Source organism: Thamnophis elegans, chromosome 4, assembly GCF_009769535.1.
Source record: "Thamnophis elegans isolate rThaEle1 chromosome 4, rThaEle1.pri, whole genome shotgun sequence".
Classification (NCBI taxonomy): Eukaryota; Metazoa; Chordata; class Lepidosauria; order Squamata; family Colubridae; genus Thamnophis; species Thamnophis elegans.
The window spans coordinates 121,022,351-121,050,267 of NC_045544.1; the positions used below are offsets into that span (position 1 = coordinate 121,022,351).

At 43.1% G+C, this 27,917-nt stretch overlaps 2 protein-coding genes across 2 annotated transcripts in view; one reads left to right on the plus strand and one right to left on the minus strand.

Annotated features, from left to right (window-relative positions):
- RASL10B (RAS like family 10 member B) overlaps positions 1-27,715 on the plus strand; it is a 54,683-nt gene extending 26,968 nt beyond the window's left edge. The window contains exons 3-4 of the mRNA XM_032217168.1: positions 24,693-24,817; positions 26,298-27,715. Coding sequence (XP_032073059.1) covers positions 24,693-24,817; positions 26,298-26,568 — 396 coding nt within the window. The 3' untranslated portion in view covers positions 26,569-27,715. The remainder of the gene's footprint in view (positions 1-24,692; positions 24,818-26,297) is intronic.
- Positions 1,990-5,406, minus strand: LOC116508520 (cathelicidin-related peptide Oh-Cath-like). Its single transcript, XM_032217169.1, has 4 exons — positions 4,959-5,406; positions 4,421-4,528; positions 3,515-3,658; positions 1,990-2,239 (listed from the first exon to the last, which is right to left on the minus strand). The coding sequence occupies exons 1-4, from the start codon at positions 5,136-5,138 to the stop codon at positions 2,111-2,113; spliced, it is 561 nt and encodes a 186-aa protein (XP_032073060.1). The 5' UTR covers positions 5,139-5,406; the 3' UTR covers positions 1,990-2,110.
- Positions 27,716-27,917: the final 202 nt, after the last annotated feature.

Consider the following 27,917-nt stretch of genomic DNA (forward strand, 5'->3'; position numbering starts at 1 on the left):
TTGACGTTCGCGGTTATGTCGTGCCACGGTGCGATAAAGCACCCTCGCCACCAAGGGCGCAGGGGAGTGCCTTCGCCCTCTGCTATTACGTGCTTCCTTTCTTTCTCTGCTTGCCCGAATGAGTGAAGGAGCCACTGGCCACTAAACCGCCCGCTCGCCCGCATTCAAACCAGCCCACCTCCTCTCTCCCGGCATGGGCTCTCTAGAGGGGAAGGGAAGGTCCCTCCCAAGACCTTGCTTGTCCTGGTGGCACCCTGGCATTAGCAGCTGAGCGAGGGAAGGAGGAATTCTGAGAGATGAAGTCCACAGGTCTTAAACTGTCAAGTTTCAACACCCCTGGGGGTTTTGTTTTCTAAAGGGTTAGGGGTGCAAGAGTCTTGTAACTTGGCAGCTTTAAGACTTGCACACTTCAAATGCCAGAGTTCCTGAGCCAACATTTTGGTTGCTAAGCAAGAGGGTTGTTAAGTGAGTTTCACCACTTTTTACAAGTTGGTCACACCCATCCGGTCACATGATCGCCAAGCCACACCCACAAAACAGGCCACGCCCACAGAATAGGTAGTAAACATTTTTGAAACCCACCACTGGTACGGGAGTAGAGAATAGAGAAGAAAAAAATCCAGAAAACAGATGACATGAAAAGAGAAGAGGGAAAGGGGAAGAGAGCAGACAAAAAAGAGAAGAGAGATAGTAGAAGGCAGAAAACAATAGAGGGAAGATAGAAAACAGAAGAGGGAAGAGGGAAGACAGAAGGCAAAAGACTGAAGATAAAAGACAAGGCAAAAAACAGATGTTAGGACGGACGAAAGAACAGAGGGAGGGGGGAATCCAAAAGATAGAGGACAAAAGAGAGAAGATGGAAAATAGAAGAGAGAAGAAAGAGAAGACAACAAAGAGATAGGAGAGAGAAGATTGAAGACAGAGGACAGATCAATCAATCAGTCAAACAGCTGATTAGGGTCTGTTCATGGTCTCATCTTAGTTGCAATCTTTATGCAGTTCTGGATTTGGATACTGGATTTGGATTTGGATTTGGGGTCAGGGGCTGCCCACACGTGAAGACAAAAAGGGAAAAAATCTGCTCACAATGCATTAAAGACCAAAAAGAGAAGGAGAAAGGAAAATGATCCTCCAATCTTGAGAAACTTTAGCAAAGGGAACAAACAAGAAACTGTTTTAAACGTCTCAAAAAAGCAAAATAGAGAAGGGATTCCTGAAAGGATGTAGAAACTTTTCCCCTTCTTCAACTGTAGGAAGTTAGCACCCACCCCTGTCCTAGAAAAATGAAATCTCCTGGGAAATATTGAAAAGGTAGAATATTATATTTCCCTGGATAAGAAATGGAGAAACATGTTTATAGGCAGGAAACACTCTTAATAGCCCCCACCTTTGTCAATGGGCCATTAAAAGGCCTGAACCAGTCTATTCTACATAACAAAGATCCCCCTTCAGCTCCAGGGTGATGGGATTAAGGCATGATAGTATTAGCCCTTTACCCATCTCACCACAGGGCACCTGGAAAGAAGCAATGCTCAACCAAACTTGGATTCAAGACACAACATAGAGAGTTGCCCCTGCATCGCCCCATGGGAGTCTGACAACCAATCAGAATGCAAAATCAAGAGGGCATAAAACCAGGGACTTTCAGCATCTCTGCCCCCTTTTTTTCTTCTTTACCCAGCATCTGGAAGCATGTGACCACTTTTTCTGTTCAGGAGCTCAAGCCATGTGATCCTGTCCACTATTAAACCATTTTTCCAAGCAGCCTCCATGTTTCCAGTTTCTTTTTCCCCACTTGGAGCTGAACCCAGAAGGACATTTCTTCCAACACAACCAGAGCCATGTTTTGCAAAGAACAGACTTGCTCGGTCCTCTTTCAGCATTTATTTACCATTTTTCAAAATCCGCACTACAAAGATTTACCCCCTTTCCCCCATTGCATTCAACCCCCTTTTCCCCATCGGATCTCTTCGTCACACTGCAGTTGTTCCTTTCCTGCCTGGGTTCGGAGTTTGAATTTTATTTCAATTTTTGATTCGGAAAGCCCCAATCTGGATCATCGTTTTCTGTGCTGGCTTTTCTGGGATCGGAAATTGGGAGATGGGATCCTTCAGAATCCTCTCTTTGGTCTCTCGAGTTTTGCAATGATTTTCTTAAGGAATTTCACCCATTTCGTAAGCGATTTCTTGACCCTTGCCTTGGACCCGTCCTTGGCAAAGTTCCCACGTTCCACCTGATCCTGGAAAGGAAGAAAAGGACCGTACATGAGGTCAAACCTGCTTCCCAACAGGTAGCCCCCGGGCAGGGGTGAAATTCAGCAAGTTCTGACAGGTTCTGGAGAACCGGTAGCGGAAACTTTGAGTAGTGCAGGGAACCTGCAAATACCACCTCTGATTGGCCCCAGAGAGGGGTGGGAATGGGGATTTTGCAGTATCCTTCCCCTGCCACACCCACCAAGCCATGCCCACCAAGCCACACCCACAGAACCGGTAGTAAAAAAAATTGAATTTCATCACTGCCCCAGAGCCATCCAGCCCCTTCCTCTTTCTGTTTCCTGGCTGCTCCCAGGTGAGATCTTGACCCCTGCAAACCGGGCAGTTGTAGCCTTTCTGGTCAGCAAAGAGGGGAGGGTCTCCCTTAGACCCTTTCCAGATTAAAAAGGAGATTCTACCCACTTTGGGGCTGTGGGGAGGTTTGGAAGTGATTTTAGGAGTTAAAAGCAAAAGATATACAAAGACTGGATTTGAAAAATGCAGATTTAAATGGAATTTTTTATTTTTTTAAAAAATCCTGCCAATAAGGGGTTTGCCACAAAGAGGAGGGGGTCATCCTGTTCTCCAAATCACCACAAGGCAGGACAAGATGCAACAGGTGGAAGCTAATCAAAGAGAAGCAACGTGGAACTAAGGAGAAACTTCCTGACAGTGAGGATAGTTAACTAGTGGAACTGATTGCCACCAGTTGTGGGGGCTTCATTGCTGAAGGCTTTTAAGAAGAGGTTGGACAGTCATTTGTCTCAAATGATATGCTTGAGCAGGCAGTTGGACTAGATGACCTCCAAGGTCCCTTCCAACTCTCTTGTTCCATGATTCTGTAAGAATCTCCTGCTTGAGCATGGGGTTGGAATGTCCCTTCAGGGTCTCGATTGATTGATTGATTGCATCTTCCAGCCCACTCAAACCCATCTCCTTCTCCAAGATTTCAATTCTGAAAACTGAGAATGTCACAGAAATGTGGAGAGACCCCTTCTGAGCCATAAAGGAGCCAGAAGACAATACCTATGGCTTTCTCGAATTAGGCGTCCAGACTTAACTCAATACTGGGCAGGTTCCTGGTTCAGATTCAACCAAAGCTTGGAAGATAACATATTTAAGTGAAATCTCCTCTTCAAAACATGTGACAGAGGGAGGCTTTCAGCTGAGATGGGGTCTCCTCCACCTGGAATGGGGTTTGACCCCCATTGTAGGGTTTGAGATCATAGCAGAAGGCCCCGTCCATCACACCACCTTCTTACCTCCTCCTCCTGGTTCTTCTTCTTTTCCTTCTCCTTCACCTCTTCTTCTTCCTCCTCCTCTATTCCGTCCACAGCTTCACAGGTGAGAACAGCCACCAAGGGCTTTTCCTGAAGGAAGAATTCGCCTGTGCATTCTATGACCACCTACAGAGGAGAAGAAACATGGTGGGAATCAATCCCCCACCCATCTTGTTTTCCCATGGGAAGATCTTGAATTGGCTCTTGATGGGACTTCAACTGGGTCCTTCCAGAACAACGTTGGACAAGGTAACCTCCTTCAGCCTCCATGGACATTTTAGGAGAACAGGAGACAACTGTGGAAAACTTGAAGTGTTGGTTTCCTTCTCCATCCATGGAGACCCCAAGGTGCTTTTTCAAGAGGCCTCTGGACTTTCTTGTTTTTCCTCAAAGTTGTTTCACTTCTCATCCAGGAAGCCTCCTCTATTATGAACTGAATGGAAGAAGCTTCAGCAATGAAGAAACTTCTTGGATGAGAAGCAAAAAATCTTGGAGGAAAAACAAGGCAGTCCACTCTTGAAAAAGCACCTTTGGGACAATCGTGACCTGGATGACTAAGAATCTTATTAGATGTCTGCGGTAAGGGTTGACTGGTTCAACCTCTCCATGCACCCTTTGGGGGTGGTGGAAGAGACTTCTGAAAGGTTCAAGTGTTGGGTGCTTTCTCCATCCATGGAGAGGGACCTGAGGGTTGACTTGGACAACCTAGAGAAAGAGTGTCCTTCATGACAAAGGTGGAAGGGAAAGAAGCAGTCTTAAATATGCTCTTTCTTCAACCCAATCCCCAGTGGAGATGGACAACCAGTTTCAGCACTGCCAGGAAGGTCCTACAGAGGTCCCATTGGCCCTGTTCTCCATCTACAATAGATGACCAACTCCTCCACTCACCCCGCCTTCCTTGAAGTTGCATTTATCCAAGGAACCTTCTTCTTCTTTTGAACAGACCGTCTCCTTGATGGTGAACTTCAACTCTTGGGTACTTTCAGAATTGGGATCCTGAAAGAAGACATGGCCAAGCGGAGGTGTTACTTTGAAGCCCCTCTGAACCTTCCCCCATTTTAGGCAGGGATCATTTCTGAATGAGTCTGGATGGAGCCGCCTGAATGAGGCTGCAGAGAAGAGTCCATGCAGATTCCAGATGTTCTTCATACAAGGTCCATCATCCTGATTGACCATAGATGGAGGCTGTTGAAGGTCTCCATGGCAGGAGAACAAGAGCGATGGATTTCCAGCCAGCTCCACAACAGCCTCAGTACCCGTTCCCTAGGTCTATTCTACCATAGATGGAGGTTGTTCAAGCTAGGAGAACAGAGTGAGCAGAATCTTTCATCTCAGCTAGCTCCCCAGAAGTCTTGCTTCCCACGAAGGGTGGCTCTACTCTATGCAGAATCGAGTCCCCAATGGAGCTGAAGTGAAGGGTACCTACCCAATCAGGTTGAGGAACAGCTTCCAGGAGGCGGTAGAGGGAATCTTCCTCGGGATTGCTATTGTAGATGTCCACTCCCTGTTCCACTGCTTCCTCAAAGGACAGCGGTCCCTCTGATGGTGCAGAGCGTCCAGAGGCTGAAAGAGCCCCAACCAGCAACAAGGTCTTCCAGAAAAACATCCTTGATTCTTCTGCTACGAAGATCCACAGCAGATCTGGTTCCTTGGACCAGGAGATCTCCTTTTATCCCTGATACCCAGGTCTGCTGGCTGGTGGCCAAGGGTTTTCCCCCACTGAATTCTCCAAGGTCCTTCCTGAAAAACAGGAGCTTCTTTCTTGAGAAAGGCAGGGAGACAGGAGAGGTCAACCAGGACTTCGGGGTGTATTTATTGTAAATAAATACTGTTGCCACTGTAAACCATGGCAACTGGCACAACTGGCTGTGGGACTAGAGTTACCCAGAGTCTGAAAGAAAGAATGGCAGAGAAATGTGAAGGACAAGTATTCAAAATAACTTTTTAAAATGATTTTAAGTAGTGACATTGAATGGTGGAATTGTCCCGCAGCAAGTTGTTCCTGGGGGAGTTGGTCCATTCTGTCCTAGTCCCCCACCTTGCCCTGGGCAGCTGGGCATCCTTGCAAGGGAGCCCCAGAGCCTCTGGTCGATCCCCAGGTTGTGTTTTTCAGAGGGAAGGCTGAGAGTTTCTCCAGTTTTGTCCAGAGAGATTCAGTCTAGCCCCAGGGAGGGACCTGGATGGCTCAGGACATGTTGCCCCAAAGGCAACCCATGGAAAGTTTTTCCCCCCACGAAAAAGATCAGCCTCAAAAGTCATCTGGAAGGGAAGGAATGAGGAATGAAATAAAGAAAGAAGGGAGGAAGGGAGAGGAGGAGAAGCTAGGGAGGGAAGGAGGGAGGAATGAAAGAAGGAAAGAAGGGAGAGGAGGAGGCTAGGAAGGAAAGAAGGGAGGAAGGGAGAGGAGCAGAAGCTAAGGAGGGAGAACGGGAGGGAGGGAGGAAAGAAAGAAGGAAAGAAGGAGGGGAGAATCCTCTTCTCCTACTTAGGAAGAAAATTGTCCTGGAATTGCGTTATTGGGGCACATAATGCTCTTTAGAGCCATCTGGAGGATGGTAACAATTTAATTATTTTATTCCATTGAAAAAAACTATAAAACCTTTATGGGAAAAACTTGCAAAAGTCCTGCAAGGGGTCGTGAAGACTCTAATCATTTATGTTGCTATGTGAGACATTTGTTAAGTGAATTTTACTGCATCTAATGACTTTTTTTTGTCACATTTGTTAAGTGAATCACTTTAGTCAAGGGGAAACCAGTTTCACTTAACGACCATGTTCCTAATTTACCAACTGCAGTGATTTGCTTCACAAATGTGGCAGGAAAAGCCATTTTTTAAAGTTATAAAAAGGAGGAAATGTGAACGTCTATTCCAGAGAATCTGATTTGGGGAGTTGACTTGTTCACTTTTCTTTTACTACTCTAATGAGGGTTCACTCATTGACTTCTCAAGGAATGCCAGTTATCTGGTTGTAAAATGATTAGAGTCTTCGTGACCCCTTGCCGGACTTTTGCAAGTGTTTCAAATTCTGACCTTGGATTCTATTTAAGCATAAAAATTTAGAAACCCTGGATCTGATCCAAGCTGGAGAACTGGAGAATTGCCATGTTTTCTACAGAAATTATTCCTTCCTTCCTCTCTTATTTCACTTTCTCTTTCCTTCCTTCATTCTACTTTTCTGTGTCTTTCTCTCCTTCCTTCCTCCCCCTTTCTTTCATTTCTTCCTTATTCCCTCCCTCCTTCCCTTCCTTCCTTGTCCCCTTTTCAACCTTCCGGCAAGCAAAGTCAAGGGGAAGCTAGATTCACGGTCATTGTGTTCCTAATTTACCAACTGCAGTGATTCCCTTAACAGGCAGGAAAAGTCATAAGATGAGGGAAAACTCACTTAACAAATGTCTCACATAGCGACATAAATTTTCGGCTCTCTTGTGGTCATAAGTGGAGGACTGCCGGCATTAATCTGGTTGTGCGATGGGTGGCCATAGAAACAATCTCAATAAACAACCGGCAAAGAAATAAACTTCTCTGGCCTGGGATCTTCGAAAGGTTGTCCCGTTTTTTAAAGTTATAAAAAGGAGGAAATGTGAAAGTCTATTCCAGGGAATCTGATTTGGGGGGTTGATTTTTTTACTTTTCTTTTAATACTCTAATGATGGTTCACTCATTGACTTCTCGAGAAATGCCAATTTTCTGGGTTGTAAGATAATTAGAGCCTATCAGATGCTCAAAACAAAATAGTAACTTGGATATCATCGTTGCTTATAACCCTTTAACCTGTTTGTATAAAAAAAAATTTTTTTGAAGCTGGCAGCCTCCCCCATTGTGGTGTGATGAAAGGACAGACTTTATTTTCCTCCTGCTGGCAAACAGCTGAGTTTGGTACCAAAGTTGGTAATTTGGTCGCTTTGCTCCCTATTTTTTTAAGGACTAGGAGGACCCCAATCTAATTCCAGAAGGAGAAGCGAGGAGCTGGATGCCCACAATTCTCAGTAAGGAGCAATCCAGGAACGTTTGGTGTCTAACACCTTCTCCCTTCAGCTGCTCCCTTTCTTAAGCACACCTGGGTGTTTATTGCACTTTTTGAAGCTTTCCAATCTCTGGGTTTGTGACTAGTTGGCTTCTGATTTATTTCATAACCCCTTGCTGGACTTTTACAAGTTTTTCCTGCAAAGAAAAGGTTTTCTTGATAATTTGTTTTGGAATAAAATAAAATTGTTAAACAAAAAAAGTCGTATTTGGCAAAGAAAAGACCTAATCTGTCCCATTTCAGCATTAATTTGCATTTTTTTAAAAACTACATTGCAAATATTTCTGCCGTTTCCCATTTTCCACTAATGGATCTTTTCCTTCCCACATTGATTTTCTGATCTCGAATTCTATTTAAGCATAAAAATTTAGAAACCCTGGATCTGATCCAAGCTGGAGAACTGGAGAATTACCATGTTTTCTGCAGAAATTATTCCTTCCTTCCTCTCTTATTTCACTTTCTCTTTCCTTCCTTCCACTTTTCTGTGTCTTTCTCTCCTTCCTTCCTCCCCCCTCCCTTTCATTTCTTCCTTCCCTTCTTCCCTTCCTCCCCTCCTTCCTTCCTTGTCCGCTTTTCAACCTTTCGGCAAGCAAAGTCAAGGGGAAGCTAGATTCACGGTCATTGTGTTCCTAATTTACCAACTGCAGTGATTCTCTTAACAGGCAGGAAAAGTCATAAGGTGAGGGAAAACTCACTTAACAAATGTCTCACATAGCGACATAAATTTTCGGCTCTGTTGTGGTCATAAGTGGAGGACTGGTGACATTAATCTGGTTGTGCGGTGGGTGGCCATAGAAACAATCTCAATAAACAACCGGCAAAGAAATAAACCTCTCTGGCCTGGGATCTTCGAAAGGTTGTCCCGTTTTTTAAAGTTATAAAAAGGAGGAAATGTGAAAGTCTATTCCAGGGAATCTGATTTGGGGGGTTGATTTGTTTACTTTTCTTTTAATACTCTAATGATGGTTCACTCATTGACTTCTCGAGAAATGCCAATTTTCTGGGTTGTAAGATAATTAGAGCCTATCAGATGGCTCAAAACAAAATAGTAACTTGGGTATCACCATTGCTTATAACCCTTTAACCTGTCTGTATAAAAAAAAAATTTTTTGAACCTGAAAGGACAGACTTTATTTTCCTCCTGCTGGCAAACAGCTGAGTTTGGTACCAAAGTTGGTAATTCGGTTGCTTTGCTCCCTATTTTTTTAAGGACTAGGAGGACACAAATCTAATTTGGGAGCCTCAGGGGACGTTGGATACCAGCATAGATAGTACCAGGAAGAGATGGGATATACTGTCCACTTCTCTTACTATGTAAGATCTTCATTCTTTCCTGAATAAAATTATTTTTTCATATTAAAGTTTAACATATTTGGCCTATGGCACTGCAGAGAATTTACAGGCAGATGGTTTTTGCAAAATTTCCAGGAAAAGTCTAAATTCTTAAATAGTTTCTCAAGGACAGATCTCTTCCTTAATATTGAAAGTAGACCTTTGATTAGAAAGCACACGTGAATTATCATACTAGAAATTCCTTTGAAATGTCTTCCCTCGAGATTTAACCATGAAACCACAAAGGATGCTGATAGCTGATAAGATCAAAGTCAGAAAATTCACATATAGACATAGGAAATGGCTTCCTTTCTGCTCTTTAAATAAAACCATAAAATTCTGCCGCCAACTAATTGGAACATGAGACAAAAAGCAAGGAATTCTGCAGCCTGTGAAATGGAGCAGTTGGTGTGAGAATGCTTAAGCATTCACACAGTCTAATTTTGCATCATTTCTTCCTGTTCTGGTGAGGCTCTCTGCAGATAAGTGGGAGAGCATTTGCACATTAAAGTTTAAAACAGGAGTGGGTGGGATTTTTTCCCCACCATGGCCAATGACCATAAGCATTTTAGAAATTATCATTGTTATTATTGGTCATCACACAGTCAGCCAGATGTTCAGACTGGGTTTGACATTTTTGTCTACCTATCGAGTCCTTTCCAAGGATCTGGGATGTTGTTGTTGTTGTTATTATTATCTCTTTTATTCATGAAACATGAAACTCAGTCAATTGAACATTTAAAGATTTGTCACAAATACCATTGATTAGTGCTAATGGTTGATATGGATTGCTGCAAGCGTCCTAGGTGGTATCAACCAAGTATCTTCTTAAAATATATGATGTTCTGAGTAGCACAATTTTTTGCAGTTCTGCTGGTGTTATTGCAGGAAGCTGCAATTTGTTTATGTGTTTTGTAAAATTCTTGGACATGGTACCAAGTGCCTCGATGACAATGGGTATCACTGTTTATTATTATTATTATACAATTGTATCACAGCGGCCAGTTGTTTCGCCGGATTTGGCATTGGTTACTAGTCGGGCCTCACCCAGGGGCCTAGGACGTCGTAACGTATTTTCGTAATATGTGTGCAGTTCCAAGCAGTGCGGCTTTTTGCATTTGACTGATGGTGATTTTGTCCATTTTTAACTGTTTTAAATGTAATTCCAGTGCTTTTGGAATAGTACCTAGTGTGCCAATTACCACTGGAATTACCACTGCTGGTTTGTGCCATAGTCGTTGAATTTCGATTTTTAAGTCCTGGTATTTTGCGATTTTTTCATGTTCCTTCTCGCCGACCCTGCTATCACCTGGTATTGCGATGTCTATGATTGTGACCTTATTTTTCTCAACCAGTGTGATGTCTGGTGTATTATGCGCCAGTATTTTGTCGGTTTGTATACGGAAATCCCACAAGATCTTGACCATCTGATTTTCGGTGACTTTTTCAGGCTGATGTTCCCACCAGTTTGTTGCTGTTTTAATATTATAATTTTTGCACAAATTCCAATGGATCATTTGTGCTACTGAATTGTGCCGCAATTTATAATCAGTCTGCGCGATTTTTTTTACAGCAGCTGAGTATGTGATCAACAGTTTCATCAGCTTCTTTGCAAAGTCTGCATTTGGCATCATCAGAGGATTTTCCGATTTTGGCCTTAATGGCATTTGTGTGGATAGCTTGTTCTTGCACAGCCAGGATTAGTGACTCTGTTTCTTTCTTTAATGTAACTGTTGTTAACCATAACCAAGTTTTTTCACTGTCTACTTTATCTTTTATTTTTTCCAGAAATTGGCCATGCAGTGCTTTGTTCTGCCAACTCTCCATTCTTGATTTTATCACATCTTTTCTGTATTCTTGTTTCGTCTGTTGGGCCTTCAGTAGTTTTTTGTTCTTTACTTCAATTAATAGATGTTCTTGACTTTCTTTTAAATAATCAGAAAGTCAAGAACATCTATTAATTGAAGTAAAGAACAAAAAACTACTGAAGGCCCAACAGACGAAACAAGAATACAGAAAACATGTGATAAATCAAGAATGGAAAGTTGGCAGAACAAAGCACTGCATGGCCAATATTTTTATTATTATTTTATTTATTATTATTATTATTATTATTATTATTATTATTACTACTACTACTACTATTACTACTAGTATTACTACTAGTATTACTATTACTATTATTGCTATTGCTACTATTTTTATTACTGTTACTGTTCTTGTTGTTATTATTATTATTCAGCAAGGGCTGTAGTAGATGGAAAGTAACATCTGGAATTCACCAAAAGGGCAAAATTAGGATTTGAGACCTATGCTTTTAGAGTGTATGTGGATTTTTAGAGTTTATTATAAATTTTTAAGATTCAATTCAGTCTAGTAGTTAAGGCAGTAGATAGGAGTAGGGAGACATGAGTTCTAGCCCTGCTTTAGGTGAGTTCTAGTCCTACTTTAGGGATGGCTTTGGGCGAGTCCCTCTCTTTCAATCCTGGGAAGAAAAGATAAACCACTTCCAAAAATGTTGCCTAGAAAACTGCAAGGATTTGGCTGGAGGGTTTCCAGGAGTGAAGGCAAATGACTTGAAGGCAAGTGAAAACAATAGTAGTTTCCGATTTAGATTTTGTTTCATTTTCTACAAAAATGGCATCTCTGTTCATTGATGAAAGATTACATTGCATCTGTTTTGTTTTGTTTTTTAAAAATCAGGATATGGGAATATCTTTGCTTAAAGTTCCAAATTAATCAGATGAGGATAGGTCAGAGCAATAGATTGACCAGATTTTGGCAGTTCCTATAGCTCTTCACAGCCCCGCTTCTATACCAGCAAAGAGATAGGCTGAACAACTCACAATGTGGTTACTGAATTAATCTTGTTTCCAGGTATTCATAATATACTGAAATGTAAGCTAAGGGGTCTGGGTTTAGCACTTAGCACTAGCTAGAAGTGCTTAGTGCTAGTGCTGGTTCTGGAAGCCCAGAAATGGGCCAGTTTTTGCCCTCCCAGAGGCTTGAAGAAAGCTTCCAGAGCCTGGGGAGAGCGAAAACACAACCACCACACCCGACGTGGTGCAGGAGACTGGGTAGGCCACGCTCACCCAGCAACCAATCAGAGAACCGGTTGCTAAAATTTTTGAATCCCACCCCTGTTCCTCATAGGTCCGCAAAATATGTCACAGTATTTCAAGAAATAATAATTAAGTCTACTCTGTACTTTGAGCTGATGTTTACAGATTTTGATCCAGGACTTTTCAGGTGAACAAGATTGTTGCTGCAGTCAGCAAGAACTTAAATGAACATAAATTTAACATTCTCAAGTTCTGATTGAAAATTGCCTTTTTAAATCATTTTTTGTCAACCGTAATTTAGAGCTGCTTGACAGATATTCTAGCACAATTCTGACTGGCCCACTGAGGCCAAAATCAATCTAAAGAGAGCTTGTTAATGTGCTCACATAGGCGCAATCCACCACTAATTGATGATCAGAATAGATCAGAGTATCCCTGTTTAGTAAGAATCAATACAAATTATCCCGTACTGTCTTTTAGGAATTTAGTTACAGAAAACCCATGTCATTTTCTAATATCATGGGATCAATAAAGGTAAAGGATCCCCTCACAAATATGAGCTAGTCGTTCTCTACTCTAGGGGGCGGTGTTTCAAAGCCGAAGAGCCAGCGCTATCTGAAGACGTCTCTGTGGTCGGGTGGCCAGCATTACTAAATGCTGAAGGAACGCTGTTACCTTCCCAGCAACGGTGGTTCCTATTTTTCTACTTGCATTTTTACATGCTTTCGAACTGCTAGGTTGGCAGAAGCTGGGAAAAGTGGGAGCTCACTCCATTACGCAGCACTAGGGATTCGAACTGCCAAATTGCTGACCTTTCTGATCGCCAAGCTCAGTGTCTTAGCCACTGAGCCACCGCGTCCCCTTTTGGGTTCAATACCAGACCCAAATACTCTGCTTTCAGTGAGAGGCTGGGAAATGATATAGTGCAGAAATCCATCTCTCTGTTGGTCTATAATCTAAAAACATGGACCCCATTTTTAAAAATATAATCCAATGCAGCTGACATTTCAACATCAACCCCCTCACACTCTAAAACACAAAACTGTAGTTGAACAATATTGAACACCTACCCCAACATTTTTTTAAAAAAAAATGTATTTTAATCCCACAGTTTCAGAACTGAATTAGAAGTAGAAAAATGACAGCAGATCAGATATGAAACAGGAATATTGAATCACAGAGTTCCAGGGGCTCCAACCCAAATGTGCTTTAACTAGTTTTGGAAAAGTACAGAAAACCAACAGGGGCTTAAGAATAGTGGAACTCGGCCAACCTAATTCCCAACCCTCAATAGAGGCATACCGTAAATGTCAAATCCAGGCTGGGTTTCCATAGCACAATAAAACCTAATTCTGGCTCAAGGAAATACAATAGTTGTGTTCAGATAGCATTGATATGACCTCTCCAAACCATAATATGGTTTATTGGTTGGTTGGACTACAAATCCTATTGTAACAAAGTCTAGGAAGTTGCACAGACCCAACTCATGGTTCTGGGATTGATGGCTATTGGTATTGGTTAACCTTGATTATTAAGGGACTTGGTGGCTCAGTGGCTAAGATGCTGAGCTTGTTGATTAGAAAGGTCGGCAGTTTGGTGGTTTGAATCCCTAGCGCCGTGTAACGAAATGAGCTCCCGTTACTTGTCTTAGCTTCTGCCAACCTAGCAGTTCGAACACATGTAAAATTGCAGTTAGAAAAATAGGGACCACCTTTGGTGAAAAGGTAACAGCGTTTCATGTGCCTTTGGCCACATGCCAGCCACATGACCACGGCTACATAAACAGAGGGATAGAATCAAGATCATGTGAAGTGTTAATGCCACTTTGTAAGGCCATACTTGGAATACTGCATTCAGTTTTGGTCACCACGATGTAGAAAAGATGTGGAGACTCTAGAAAGAGTGCAGAGAAGAACAACAAAGATGATTAGGGGACTGGAGACTAAAACATATGAAGAACGGTTGCAGGAACTGGGTATGTCTAGTTTAACGAAAAGAAGGACTAGGAGAGACATAATAGCAGTGTTCCAATATCTCAGGGGTTGCCACTAAGAAAAGGGAGTCAAACTTTCTCCAAAGCACCTGTCGATAGGATAAGCAATGGGTGGAAACTAATTAAGGAGGGAAGCAGCTTAGAACTGAGGAGACATTTCCTGACAGTTAGAACAATTAATCAGTGGAACAGCTTGCCTCCAGAAGTTGTGAATGCCCCAACATTGGAAGTCTTTAAGAAGATGTTGGATATCCATTTGTCTGAAGTGGTATAGAGTTTCCTGCCTAGGCAGGAGGTTGGACTAGAAGACCTTCAAGGTCCCTTCCAACTCTGCTATTGTATTGTATTGTATTGAGATATCTTCGGACAGCACTGGCTCTTCACTTTGAAACAAAGATGAGCACTGCCCCCTAGAGACAGGAACGACTAGCACATATGTGCAGGGAAACCTTTACCTTTTAACCTTAGTTATTAGCCTTGCTTGTCATCTGCTGGGAGACTAGTCAGCTTCCTTGTGCAGTAGGTTGGCACTCTGAGAACAGATTGCTGGATTAGACCAGCTCTGGATCTGATCCAACAGGGCACAGCTTATGTTCTTTGTCTTCTAGTCCAACATTTAGGTGCAATGCCTGAAGTCAATCAGGAGGGACCTTGGAGATCTTCTAGTCCAACACCCTGCTCAAGCAGGAGACCCTATATCATTCCAGACAAATGGCTGTCCAGTCTTTTCTTTAAAACTTCCAATGATGTAGCACTTGCAACTTCTGAAGGCAAGCTGTTCCCCTGGTTAATTGTTCTCACTGTTAGGAAGTTTCTCTTTAATTCCAAGTTGCTTCTTCTCTCCTTGATTAGTTTCCATCCATTGTTTCTTGTCTTGTTTCTTGCCTTGCTTTCTGGTGCTTTAGAAAATAATCTTTGTGGCAGCCCTTCAGATATTGGAATACTGTTACCATGTTATACCTAGTCCTTCTTTTCTCTAAACTAGCCATACCCAATTCCTGCAACCTTCCTTCATACTTTTTAGTCTCCAGGCCTTTAATTGTCTTAGTTGCACTTAGTTGTCTTTCCTGCGCTTTTTCCAAAATCTCAACATCTTTTTTGTAAAGTCATTTAGGTTAAAACTCACATCTACTTTGTCATTGTAACCACCCTTCATCATTCTTCTATTTCTCTGGTCACCATGATGCCACTTCTTTCCATCTTCTTTTCCTTTCAAGAGGCCACCTCTTTCTCTCCCTCCTCCTGTTTTAAACCAAGGGCTCATCTGAGCTGAAGGGAGGTGGATCACTATAAGCTTATGTGCTTGAAATTGGAACAGTAAAGTTATTATATAAATGGATAAAAATGATACAATTCATATTTGTTGCATTGCATTGTATTCTTTTTGATGATGTGGCTTAAGGTCTTTGCATTCCATCAAAGGCTGGCTGTGCCTTTATCAGATAGGAAAGATACCCACCTACTCTGGTTGGGGCCCGGAAAATGAATTCAGAGGAAGGCTCTGCTTAGAATCTCAAAAGCTGATAAAACCAGGACATCTCAGTTACCTTGGCCTTCGAATGACACATTATACAAGCTTAGAAACTTTAACGTGTGGACTTCAACTCCCATAATTTGAAGGACTTAGTTTCCAGGCTTTTCTTGAAGTGATGCATATGTAAGAAAAAGAATAATTAATTATGGTGTCTTCTGCTATTGAAAGTAATAATGATTATTGTTGTGGCCGAGCAGGAGCCGTTGGAGCTGCAAACAGACTCCGACACCGAGGGGCCCTATGAGTCGGCTCTGGAAGATGTGGAGGACCCTGGACAGGGTTCAGACTCCAAGCAGGGACCACAGAGGCTGGTTGGCCACCAGGAGGCACCTGAGGCATGGAGCACCAGTGAAAGCCAAAGGGAGTTGGTCCCTGATGTCAGGCCCTGGAGCAGTGGGGAGGAGCTAAGGGAGTTGGTCACGGACGCCAGGCAAAGGCGGGCAGATAAGCGCCGACAGCAACTACACAGATACAGAAGATAATTGGACCCAGGTGGTTGTAATTAAGCCCCTCCCAAGAGAGTATTTAAGGAGAGACTTTGGGAGGAGGCTGTTTGCAGGATTCAACTAATATACTAACGCTGGAGAAGCTCTCATGTGTATTTCTTATCTTGGAAGTCTGGGTTGCTGCCAAAGTCTTGTTGGTGTGTTAATTTACTGTGAATAAATTGTATAGCAGTAATCTTGTCTTGGCGTGCTTCACCAAGGGGGGGTGGGGTTCAGAACAGTTACAGGCTTTAAAGCGGGATGTCCCAAACTTGGGAACTTTAAGACTTGTGGACTTCAACTCCCAGAATTCTCCAGCCAGCATTGGGGCTGGCTGGGGAATTCTGGCTGGGGAATTCTGGGAGTTGAAGTCCACAAGTCTTAAAGTTCCCAAGTTTGGACACCCCTGCTTTAAAGGTTCCGTGTTAGGCCCAGTACTCTTCAATATATACATAAATTACTTAATGAATAGAAGGTGAACTCATCAGATTTTCAGATGACACTATGGCAGAAATTGCCAATACCCTAGAAGATAGATTCAAGATCCAGATGGATCTCAACAGACTTGAACATTGCCCCCTATCCAGTGGTGGGATTCACCCAGTGTAACAACTGCTTCGCTGTTATTCTAAGTTAAAAGATGATTAAACAAAACTCATGTGAGGTAGTTAATCAGGATGGCTTACAAAAACATTGTTATATATGAATTGGGCAAATTACAAATAATTTATTTTAAAAAATAAAATAAACTATCATGGCTTAAACTACATTATATTAAACCTGGTAAGTGACAGAGCAAGTCCCAAAACATATTTTATCACTTGAGGCAGAGTAACCCTTTATCAAGCCAATACATATACTGGTAATCATAATTCTCAGGACTAATTACATTTAATTTCAGAATCTGGGTTACAATAATCATGTGTGCATTTTTCTCCTTGGCAATATGTTGCTGCTGCTGTTGTGATAATGATGATGATATGCACAAAACTCCCAGCAAAATCCCAGCTGCCAGTTCTTTAGCTGGTGTTGGCTTTCATTGCATTAAATCCTTCACAAGAACCTAGGATATCATAACATATTGGTATAGTATACTGCATGGACGGTGTACCATCTTATAATTGCCAGATGAAAATTTGTCAATGCACAGATGTTCCAAATGCTACTCAAGGCTTTTTATATGACACCCAGTGAGTCAATAATCACTGGGAACACCAAAACATATGTATGCCATAATCTTTCAGTTTTGACTTTCAAATCTTGATATCATGTCATCTTGTCCACTTCTTCGTCTTCTATTTCATTATCCCCTGTTATTGCTACATAAATTATACCTACTTTTTTCTTTTCACCAGTTAAATTTAGTGTGTTATGAGCTAAGACTATCTGGGTAAAGTCCCATACTGCTCAGTTTCAACTATTTTTTTCCATTCTGTGTTTTCACCAATTTCTTTTACTATTGGCACATGATGATTTTTACAAATGTTTTAGTGAATCATTTTGGTGACTGTGTTAGGTGTTATTCTATATGACTACCATTCTTCTGTAGCTACTGGTGCCAATACAATCCTAAAAAAATTGTATGGGTATGCTGTTGTCTTGCAAAATCTTAAGTTTGCAGGGAAGTTTGTTTCTTTGGTGTTAAAGATGGGTGAGGGGGCAAGCTAGGAAGATTATAGATAACTTTAACAACCATTGAAACTGAGTGTAAGGAATCCTAACAATGAACATCCTATATAATGAAGGGGACGTGGTGGCTCAGTGGCTGAGATGCTGAGGTTGTCGATCAGAAAGGTTGGTAGTTCAGCGGTTCGAATACCTAGCGCTGCATAACAGAATGAGCTCCCGTTACTTGTCCCAGCTTCTGCCAACCTAGCAGTTCAAAACCACGTGAAAAATGCAAGTAGAAAAATAGGGGCCACGTTTGGTGGGAAGGTAATAGTGTTCCGTGTGCCTTTGGCATTGAGGTATGCCAGCCACATGACCACAGAGATGTCTTCGGACAGCACTGGCTCTTCGGCTTTGAAACGGAGATGAGCACCATCCCCTAGAGTTGGAAATGACTAGCATGCAAGTGTGGAGGAACCTTTACCTATAATGGAACCAATGAGCCAAACTATTGGGGAAGAAAGAAAGACATGTATGTCACGTATGGAATTGAGAGGGATGCCCAGCTGTTTATGAAATGTTTTAACAAATTTTAAAAAATGAAATGCAGCTTGTAAAAGACAAGCCCACCAAAAAGATAATATTAGGCTCAGGGATGTACAGCTGTACAATGTATTGGGAACCTTGTAAGGAGAAAAAAAATGCATTGTAAAAAATATAGGGCAATGCAAAACATTATCAGCTGCTTGCTGTAATGTAGACGACCTAGTGATAAAATGTATGAGAGGTTGATGAATCATACTGTAATAGCAACAATAACCACGATAAAATAATAATTAAGAATTTGAAGGGTTTGTGAACAGGCTGCTGAGTGCTATTAGGCAAGTGGCTATATTGTATAATTCTTGAGGATCAAAAACAGTATATTTTTAGTTGGAAGAAGAATAAATGAAAGATTGTATGATAAAGTGCTATAAGAACTTTGGACACAATATAATGATGGAACTGTAATACAATGGATGAATGGCCTACAGGAAACTGAGTCCAAAATTATGGTGGTAAGCCGTTGCAGTCATAAATTGAGGCAATGAGGCATCATGCAACTGGACCCAATTCTTTTGTCAATTTTACACGCGGTATTAAATGAACACCATAGTCATTAAGCAAATCTATTTCCCCAATGGGTGTTTTTTTTCTTCTGGAAACTGGAAGTAAGCCCTGGAAATCAGCAAAAACCTATAACAAATTTTGGTCTTGTGTCCGCAGGATGCAGCAAACAGGTATAAATCTGAGCCAATTGCCAAGTGCCCAAAATGGGATCATGTGATGGTGAAGTTGGGGTGCAGTTGTCACAACTTTGAAAAGAGTAGCTCTTGGGAGGTCCTTCGTAACTTCAAACTGTTAGGTAACCATAAGCCGAGGTAGCGCAGTGGTTAGAGTGCAACACTGCACTTCAGCTGACTGCTAGCTGCAGTTTGGCAGTTCAAATCTCACTGGCTCAAGGTTGACTCAGACTTCCATCCTTCCATGGTGGGTAAAATGAGGACCCAGATTGTTGGGGGCAATAGGCTGACTCTGTAAACTGCTTAGAGAGAGCTGAAAAAGCACTATGGAGTGGTTATAAGTCTAAGTGCTATTGCTATAAGCCGAGGAACTACCAGCAACTTAAAAGAATTTTAATAAAATGCTGTACCATTGGCATAGACTCCAGAAAAATTGTCTAGAACAGTGTGTTTCAACCTCAGCAGTTTTAAGATGTGTGGACTTCCACACCCAGAATTCCTTAGCCACCATAGATGGCAAATCTATGGAATTCTGGGAATTGAAGTCCACACATTTTAAAGTGACTAAGGTTGAGAAACACTGGTCTAGACCAGTGGTTCCCAAACTTGGCAACTTTAAGACTTGTGTACTTCAACTCCCAGAATTCTCCAGCTAGCTCTTCTGGCTGGAGAACTCTGGGAGTTAAAGTCCACAAGTCTTAAAGTTGCCAAGTTTGGGAACCACTAGTCTAGACTATATAAAGGTGCTTCAAATTTATGTTGGAAATGTGGACAACATAAAGGGCCATTTTATTATGCCTGTGGAGGTAAAAAAAAGACAGAAATTCTGGGTTCAAATACCTATAATGATACAAAAAAACATTGATCATCAACAACCAGAACTTTTCTTGTTGTCAAAAGCCATCTTTTGCATTGTGCCTTCAGACCTGTCACATTTAATGTTGTGGGAAATTGGGAGGGGGGATTATATGGAGTGGGATAGCTATAGTTAAAATGACATTCCTTTCTCAGAGAGTAAAGATCATCCTGCCCTGCACCTGGACTGGTGTGCCTGGGAGGCATCTCCAGTTGGGACAGTGTTGATTGGACCATGTGATGGACATGTGGGTGCTGGGCAGGGACTTGAACTTTCATTTGGGTGGGGAAAACCTGGAAGCTTTCAGATTTGGGTTTTCCCAGATGTGCCGATATGATATATCTAATAAAATAGAACTTTGAGGAAACTCAGGCCTCAGAGTTTTCTTTCATTAGGGGGTGTTACTTGGAACTCTGACATTTGTTTGGATTAATGGACAGTCAATTAGAAAAGAGCCACAGAAGATTATTGTTTTGTAAGATACTTGCTGCAAGACTATTATATTCAAAAAATGGGAAGAAATACCCAGGGTGAAGGAATGGTTGATGAAGATGACAGAATAGCAGAGGTGGCAAAATTTGATTAAAGAAAGATCAACAATTGCATTTTATGAGTGAGTGGAAATTCCTTTGCTGAAAAAAGATGGGGAGAAATGAACTTACGAGTAATGGGTTTGATGATTAGAAAGGATAGCTTATGGAAATAAGGAAATTGCAATGTGACTTGAGAGAGAGAGAGGTCAAAACATAAATGTACCGTATGTGTAATCAATCTCAAGATCGAAAGCTGCTCCTTTATATTTTTTTCTATTTTCCTTTCCACTATTTACTGCTTTTCTTTATTGTTTTTTTGGTTTAGGATTTTATGGTAAAAGGTTCTTCAATTTCCCTCTTCTATTTTTGGTTTAAGAGATAAAGATCATAGAATGTTGAATGTTTGAATGTTTATTTTATTTATATGCTGCCCTTTTCCCCCGAAGGGGACTCAGGGCGGCTCACAACTCAAACAAGGGAAGGGGGATGCAAACAAAAAATTAAAACGACACAAAACAATACATAATTTAAAACACACAACAGTCATACCATTCGAGATGGGGGCAACAATTCTTTAGCCCCAGGCCTGTCGGAACAGCCAGGTTTTAAGGGATACATAGAGATACAAATAGAGACACACATACACAGACACACACCACTAAAATAAATAATAGTTGTCATGGCCTTTAACTGGACAAAATGGTGCATCACATGGCAACATTTTTTAACTAAGGTATCACAAATGAGCTAATTTAAAGAATGTGTCCAATACTAGGACCTATGACTCCTAAGGGAATGATATTTGGGGAATTTTAGATGCTCCTGGATGCTGCTGGACTGCTGTTGTGATTATGTCTGGGGGTGGGCTTCAAAAGTTTCAGCAACGGGTCCTCTGCCCGGTTGCCTGGTGGGCGTGGTCATGGTGGGCGTGGCCTAGTCGGCCTCCTGCACCACCGGGGGGGGGGACGTTTTACCTTCCCCAGGCTCTGGAGGCTTTCTTTGAGCCTTGGCGGGGGGGCAAAAACTGCCTCCCCCAGGCTCCAGAGAGCGGAAACGAGCCCATTTCCGGCCTTTTGGAACTTCTGTGAGGCCCGTTTTCCCCCCTTCCCAGAGCCTCTGAGTGGGCTCTGCACTTACCTCGCATCCAAAACAGGCTGCATGGAGATCCCTGGGAGGGGAGGAGAGGGTGTGAGGGGCAGGGCCAGCCAGGAGTGGGATTTGGAGGTTTTCCGAACCAGCCATAACGTTAGCTATGGGTTCTCCCAAACCCGGGCAAACCTGTAGCAGCTCACCCCTGATTATGGGAGAGGAGGGAGGGAGGGAGGGAGGGAGGAAGGAAGGAAGGAAGGAAGGAAGGAAGGAAGGAAAGAAAGATTTCCCATGTTCCCTGCCAGATTTCCATAAGGAAACTCAATAGGGAAACAGTCAGGAAGTTGAAATTTGCTCCTACTCCCACTGCTTTTTTTGCCCATCCTTGGTCATTCTTAGTTGTCTAACAAGCTATAAAATATAGATTTTAATGTACTTATTTCCTGCATGGAGGAAAACAAATCCTTCTAAAAGTATCCATCTCATCTTACCCAATATAATAATCCTGGTATTTTTAACTGTTGAAAATAATGGAAGAAAAAAAGAGAGACCTTCATTAAAAATGAGAGTTGAAAAGATTTTCACCAGTTATTAGTACAGATAAACTCTGTAGTACATGAGTAGAAATCTTACCCAGGAAATAAATGCAAACAAAATTCTCAAAAAAATGGAGAAGTATTTTTTTTAACCCTTAGATTCATTAAACTGAATAACCTCAAAACTAAGTAGTGGTGTGTCTATTGGATTTTTGAACAACAGGTAACATATTCTCTACCATAAAGCACAGAAGCAGCATGGTTCACACTTGTGAATTGCAATACAAGAATTAAACTCTAACTTGAATACTAATATGCAGGCATATGCTAAGGTGTGATAAAATGATGTCAATTAATGTCAATCCCATATTCTATGGTCTCCTTTTTTGTTTTTTTCCCTCTTTTATTGTACGGTTATAAATCTTGATCTATTGTATCATTCCAATGCAGATTTCAAAGCAGTACTATTTATGTACAGTAATATGATTACAATTACGAGCATTCTGTTTATTTATTTATTTCTATTTATTTCTTTAGAAAGCGTATAGTGACGAAAATGAAAAAGAGAAGAATAAAAATACGATCAGTATGAATTGTAATTCACTATGTCAGTATTACATACATAAGATCACTTGACTTTCCATCCAAAGTTAAGCATAGCATTAATAAGAAATACTTCAATTCACATCAAAGGATTAGTTATAGCAGGGATGTCAAGCTCTAAGCCCATGGGGTACTTAGATCTGGCTCACGAGGCTGCCCTGGAAACAGCGAAGGACCGGCCTGTTTTCAGCTGCGATGGCCTCCTGCAACTCTCTGCCAGTGAAAGCTGAGCTCAGGAGGGCCACATGCGGCCTTCCTGAGCTCCATTTTTGCAGATAGAGCGCTTGAGCCACCACAGGAACCCCTGACACGAGTGATGTTGAGCTGGCCACGGGTCCCCAGACCCCCAAGGTCAAACAGAACCCTGATGCGGCCTTCAATGAAATCACGTTTGATACTCCTGAGTTTTAGTCTTATGCTTAACACTGAGGTCTCCATTGTACTGTTGTTTATTATCTGGGACTGCGCATTTTTTTGAGAGAGGTCACTGTAAACCTGTAGGCAACGTCAGTTCTACCACTAAATGATTGACTGATTGATTATTTGCCAGTACTGATTCTTAGTTGTCATATACTAGTAGCAGTGGTGGGTTTCCAATTTTTTTTACTACCGGTTTACTCGTGGTCATGTGCATAAATGTCTGGGCGGGTGGGCAGAGCCTCCCGCTGCTGCTATTACTGGTTCGCCCGATCTGGGCTGAACCGTGAGCAACCCACCTGTGATTGGTAGGTAGATCTTCTCCAGGAAGATCTGTTCCCAACTTGGCCTTTCAGTTCTTCCAATGGTGCATCCATCACTACTGTAATTAAATCCAGCCACCTTGCTGCTGGTTTTCCTTTTCTTCTACTTTTCCCAACATTATGAACGTCTCTATACTGAAATGACTTCACATTATAGGTCCAAAATATGATAATGTAAAGCTCTGCTAGAGAGAAGTGCCCTGAGGATGGGCTCCAGCATGAGTCCAGAAGCTCAGAAGACAAAACCTCTGGTTCCGGTGACCGACCCAAATTGAATCTTGCAACATTATCCTGGGACACGTATATTCCCCTTCATTCATGATAATTTAAACTTCGACATTTTGCCTCAAGTTAGAACTTTGAATGGATTTGTTCTAGGGCACATTATTTTTCTTTTTCTTGACTGTCTATGGCTGTGAGGGCGAACCTATGGCACGCATGGCTCAGGTGGCATGCAGAGCCCTCTCTGCGGGCACGCCAGCCCTCGCCCCAGCCCAGCTCCACCATGCATGCACACGTACCTCCTGGTGGCCAGCTGCTCTTTGGGGCTCCACTGCGCATGCGCGTGGGGAGGGACGCATGCGGGGGATGAATATGTGTATGTGCGGGGGGTGCATCTGGGGGGCACTTGCATCGCATTTGGGGGGTTCATGCTCAGTCACACTCCCCCCTCGCACCCTATTTAGGGGGTGGAAGACCTCCTGTACCAACCTGGAAGCCAATAATGGGAGATGGAGGAGTGCGGCGCATGTGTGGGAGATGTGTGCACATGTGTGGGGAGGGCTGCATGCACGGGGCAGGGTGCATGCACTGGGGCGCTCGTATTACATTTTGGGGTTTCACATGTGCATTTGGCACTCGGCACCAAAAAGGTTCGCCATCACTGATCTATGATATTCTTAATCATCTTCAACATTCTATCAAATTTCAAAATATTTGAAAATTCTAACTTCAAAGTTCATTCTTTGCTTTTATGAAGTATCAACAGAAAAACCATTGCTTAGATAATTCCAATCTTTGCAGGTGTAGAAGCATCCCAGCATCTGAATATCTTTTCCATGCCCTTCATAGGTATCCCAACAAGTGCTAGTCAGGGAGATATTTCTTGATTATTGACTCTTTTATTCTTGATTGCCCGTTCTACAAAACTAGACACGACCAATCGCTTCAGTATCACCACTGGCAGTTCTAAGGCCAGTTGCTCTATTTTTTTGTGACTAGTTTGGTCTTCTTTCTATTTAATTTTAGTTCCATTTTTAAACTGGATTTGGAGGGCTTCCTTTTCTGATTCTTTCTCGCTGTCCCGCCCCCAGTGCTTCTTGCTAGTTAAGAATGGATCAGAGCATTTGGATACTCAACGGGAGCAAACTTTCCCCACCCTTGATGCAAGCTGTGGGTATGTGGGTGGGCTGGGTGGTACCACTGGGGAGCTGTGCGCTGTGTGTTCCCTGATCTGTCCCTCTCTGTGTCTGTGTTGCAGGAGTGGGCGGACGTGTGCTGCCGAGGCCTCCGGAGTGTTCATGCCTACATCTTGGTCTATGACATCTGTTGTTTTGACAGCTTTGAGTATGTCAAAACCATTAGGCAGCAGATCCTAGAAACAAGGTAAAAATATGCCTCTGCTTCATCCCACCCTGGACTTGAGAATAAGAGAAGGGAGGGGACCCAGATGTTAGTGCCGGGAATTTTAGATAGCAGCACCAATTCCCAGATAGCGGATGTGCTGTCCTTGTCAACCTCTTTCTGCTTGGAGTAACCTCTGGGCTGGTAGTGAACAGGATTAGTATATGAATCCTGTAAAAAGCAGGAATCCTCATTTGAGAAAGTGAATGGAAGCGAGTAGAGTATGACGCAAGGGCTCTTTAAAAAACCATGGAAATCCCTGCAGCTGCAGGGTTGTTGTCAGGGGTGGGTTTCAACCGGTTCGCGGCGGTCCCTGCGAACCGGTTGGTCGGCGAACCCGGAAGTAAGTAACTTCCGGGAACGGCGAAGGGCGCGCCCGCCCGCCCATGGTCCTTACCCGGTTTTGACGAGTTCTGCGCTTCTACGCATGCGCAGGACGCATACAGCGCCTGCGCAATCCTCCAGGAGCAGCTGGAGCATCACGCAGACGCTAGAACGCATGCGTGCACCACGTGCGTGCACGAGGACGCCGCCGGCCCCGTTCCAACCGAACCGGTTGGAACGGGGCGAGAAACCCACCCCTGGTTGTTGTCCACTGCTTTCAAAGAACTTTTTAGGTTCAATTTTGGTTGTTGGATCAGCAAAGAGAGGGAGAAGGATTATACAACGTGAACATTGGGTCCTGTCTAACGAAATGAAATTCAATAGTGAAAAAGTAAGGTTCTACATTTAGGTAAGCTAACCCTAAGCCTATCTCCCCAACTGCAGCTATTTCACTGTGCCCAAGGCATATGACTGACTGAACCATGCAGCCCACTTAACAATAGTGGGTTCTGGATCCCATCGCAACCAGTATGCTGCGACGGGGCCGGGCGTGCTCATCAGGCAAGCGCGCTGGGCATGCCACCGCCCAGCAACACTCAGCTGCTTAGTGGAGGTGGTGCAGGCGCTGCACGCTGCGTGTGTGTGCACAATTGGCCCGTTTGCATCAAAAAGCGGTAAGGAACGCGGGCAGGTGGGTGGGCCAAACGAGCCACCGTTCCGGTATGGTGGCTGCTGCTCCCAGCTACCACCGGTACGCCCGTACCGGCTCTACCGCCGGAACCCACCACTGCCATTTAACCTATAGTTCCAGGGATGGTCCAGGGTGACCTCCCTACAACGATAATCTCAAAAGAGACTTTGTGTTACTTTTCCCAACACATTCCCAGCCATTGACTTTCGTGGATAAAGTAGTTGAGGAAAAAATGTGATGAAAACAAAGGTTGGGTTGTTGGGTTGTGATGTTTTGTACCTGCGTCTTTCAGAGATTTAGGAAGGAATTGGTTGGGATCACAGTTTTCATAATTCCCATACTTTGTGGCTAGAAAGACACCTAGCCCTCCTATTGTTCCCCTTATTCTACCACCTTGGCTTGGGTTTTCAAACTCTTCACGAGACGTTTTCCTTTCTTTGTTGCCAGAGTCATTGGGACCTCAGATACGCCCATCATCATTGTTGGGAACAAGCGGGACCTCCAGAAAGGCCGAGTTATTCCCCGCTGGAATGTCTCCAACCTTGTGAAGAAGACATGGAAGTGTGGTTACATTGAGTGCTCGGCCAAATACAACTGGCACATCCTCTTGCTCTTCAGCGAACTTCTGAAGAGTGTGGGCTGCGCACGATGTAAGCACGTTCACACTGCCATCCGCTTCCAGGGGGCCCTGCGGAGGAACCGATGCACCATTATGTGAGACCTTAAGGACCTGCTATCCCCACCACCATCATCTCTGAGGGCAGCTTCTCCCCACTTGCCTGCCATGTGCATGGGAACCCCCCCTTTTTTAAAAAAAAAAATCCGGATTCAGCTGGGCTAGAAGTTCTTTGCAAGCAGCTCTGTCCGCAAAGGAAGCCACAGCCCTTATCCTCATTGAGGCCAGCTGGTTTTTGTTTTGTTTTTCCCTGCTGATCCTTGATGTGTTGAGGAGGGTTGCTTCTTTACACATAGGAGTCCTTTTGGTTTGGATCATAGACCAGGAGGTGCTGGAATCTACAGATGGAGCAAAAATGCAGCGAGTCGACCTGAAGGAGGGGAATGCGTCTAGTTCACTCTCTTGCAGCCAGTATATTAATCTACCAAATGTGGGATTAGTTAATACTTTGTGAATAATGCGATGCAAATTAAGAGGAGCAAATGGCCTCTTGATATAGAACTAGGCAGCCAGCCCAATGGGGATGGGCAATCTTTGGCTCTCCAGATGTTGCTAAACTGCAACTTAGCAGTCTTAACTGGTAATGCAAGGAGAGCGTAATGCTGGATGTTCTAATTCGGCAAGGTCTAGAGGCTCACAGAGCATCCAGGTCAGCACTCCTGTCATGCAAGATGACTTGCAGCTGGCTCAAAACCATGGTGGGATATTTCAGGAGGAAAGAGGAGTATAGAATGAGTGGGTAAAAGAGTTGAACAAGTGAGCCAAGAAAAGCCAGCAGAGATGGGACTGGTAAGGATTAGTAAGGGCAACTGAAAGGAAAGGATGGGATCTCTCAGGTCATATGTATGTTGAGATGGTGGATTCGCCTGATGTGTTTCACAGTACATGTTTATAGAGAGAGGGGAAACCTTTCAGTCTGGACACAAAGTAAACGAGGTTTGTCACTAAACTCCAGAAGTTCTGACGATGTGATAGCATGAGTCCATGAGATATAATTTGCTTATATTTACACATTTTTCCAGGTGCACGCAAACCATCTCTCTACATTTAAAATTCAGAATATACACCTCTGGCTCTCCTGGTGTTGCTGAACTACAACTTCCACATGTCCCAGTATTGTCCATGCTGACTGGAAGATGTAGATCAGGGGTCCCCAAACTTGGCAACTTTAAGACTTGTGGACGTCAACTCCCAGAATTCTCCAGCCATGTTGGCTGGAGAATTCTGGGAGTTGACGTCCACAAGTCTTAAAGTTGCCAAGTTTGAAGACCTCTGATCAACTATGTATTCCTGCCCTTGTTAAGACTTCTGTCAAGGGCCACGGTATCAGAGGCTAATGGGCAATAAGGTTCAGCCACATGGTCACAGGTTTCAACCTTTGTCATACTTAA

Coding starts and splice junctions, on each gene's coding strand:
- LOC116508520 (XM_032217169.1), bottom strand. CDS start 5,138: ATGTTTTTCTGGAAGACCTTGTTGCTGGTTGGGGCTCTTTCAGCCTCT. Junction 3,659..4,420: donor GCAACTTCAAGGAAGGCGGG/GTGAGTGGAGGA, acceptor TCTCCTCTGTAG/GTGGTCATAGAATGCACAGG. Junction 2,240..3,514: donor AGAAGAACCAGGAGGAGGAG/GTAAGAAGGTGG, acceptor CTTCCTTTCCAG/GATCAGGTGGAACGTGGGAA.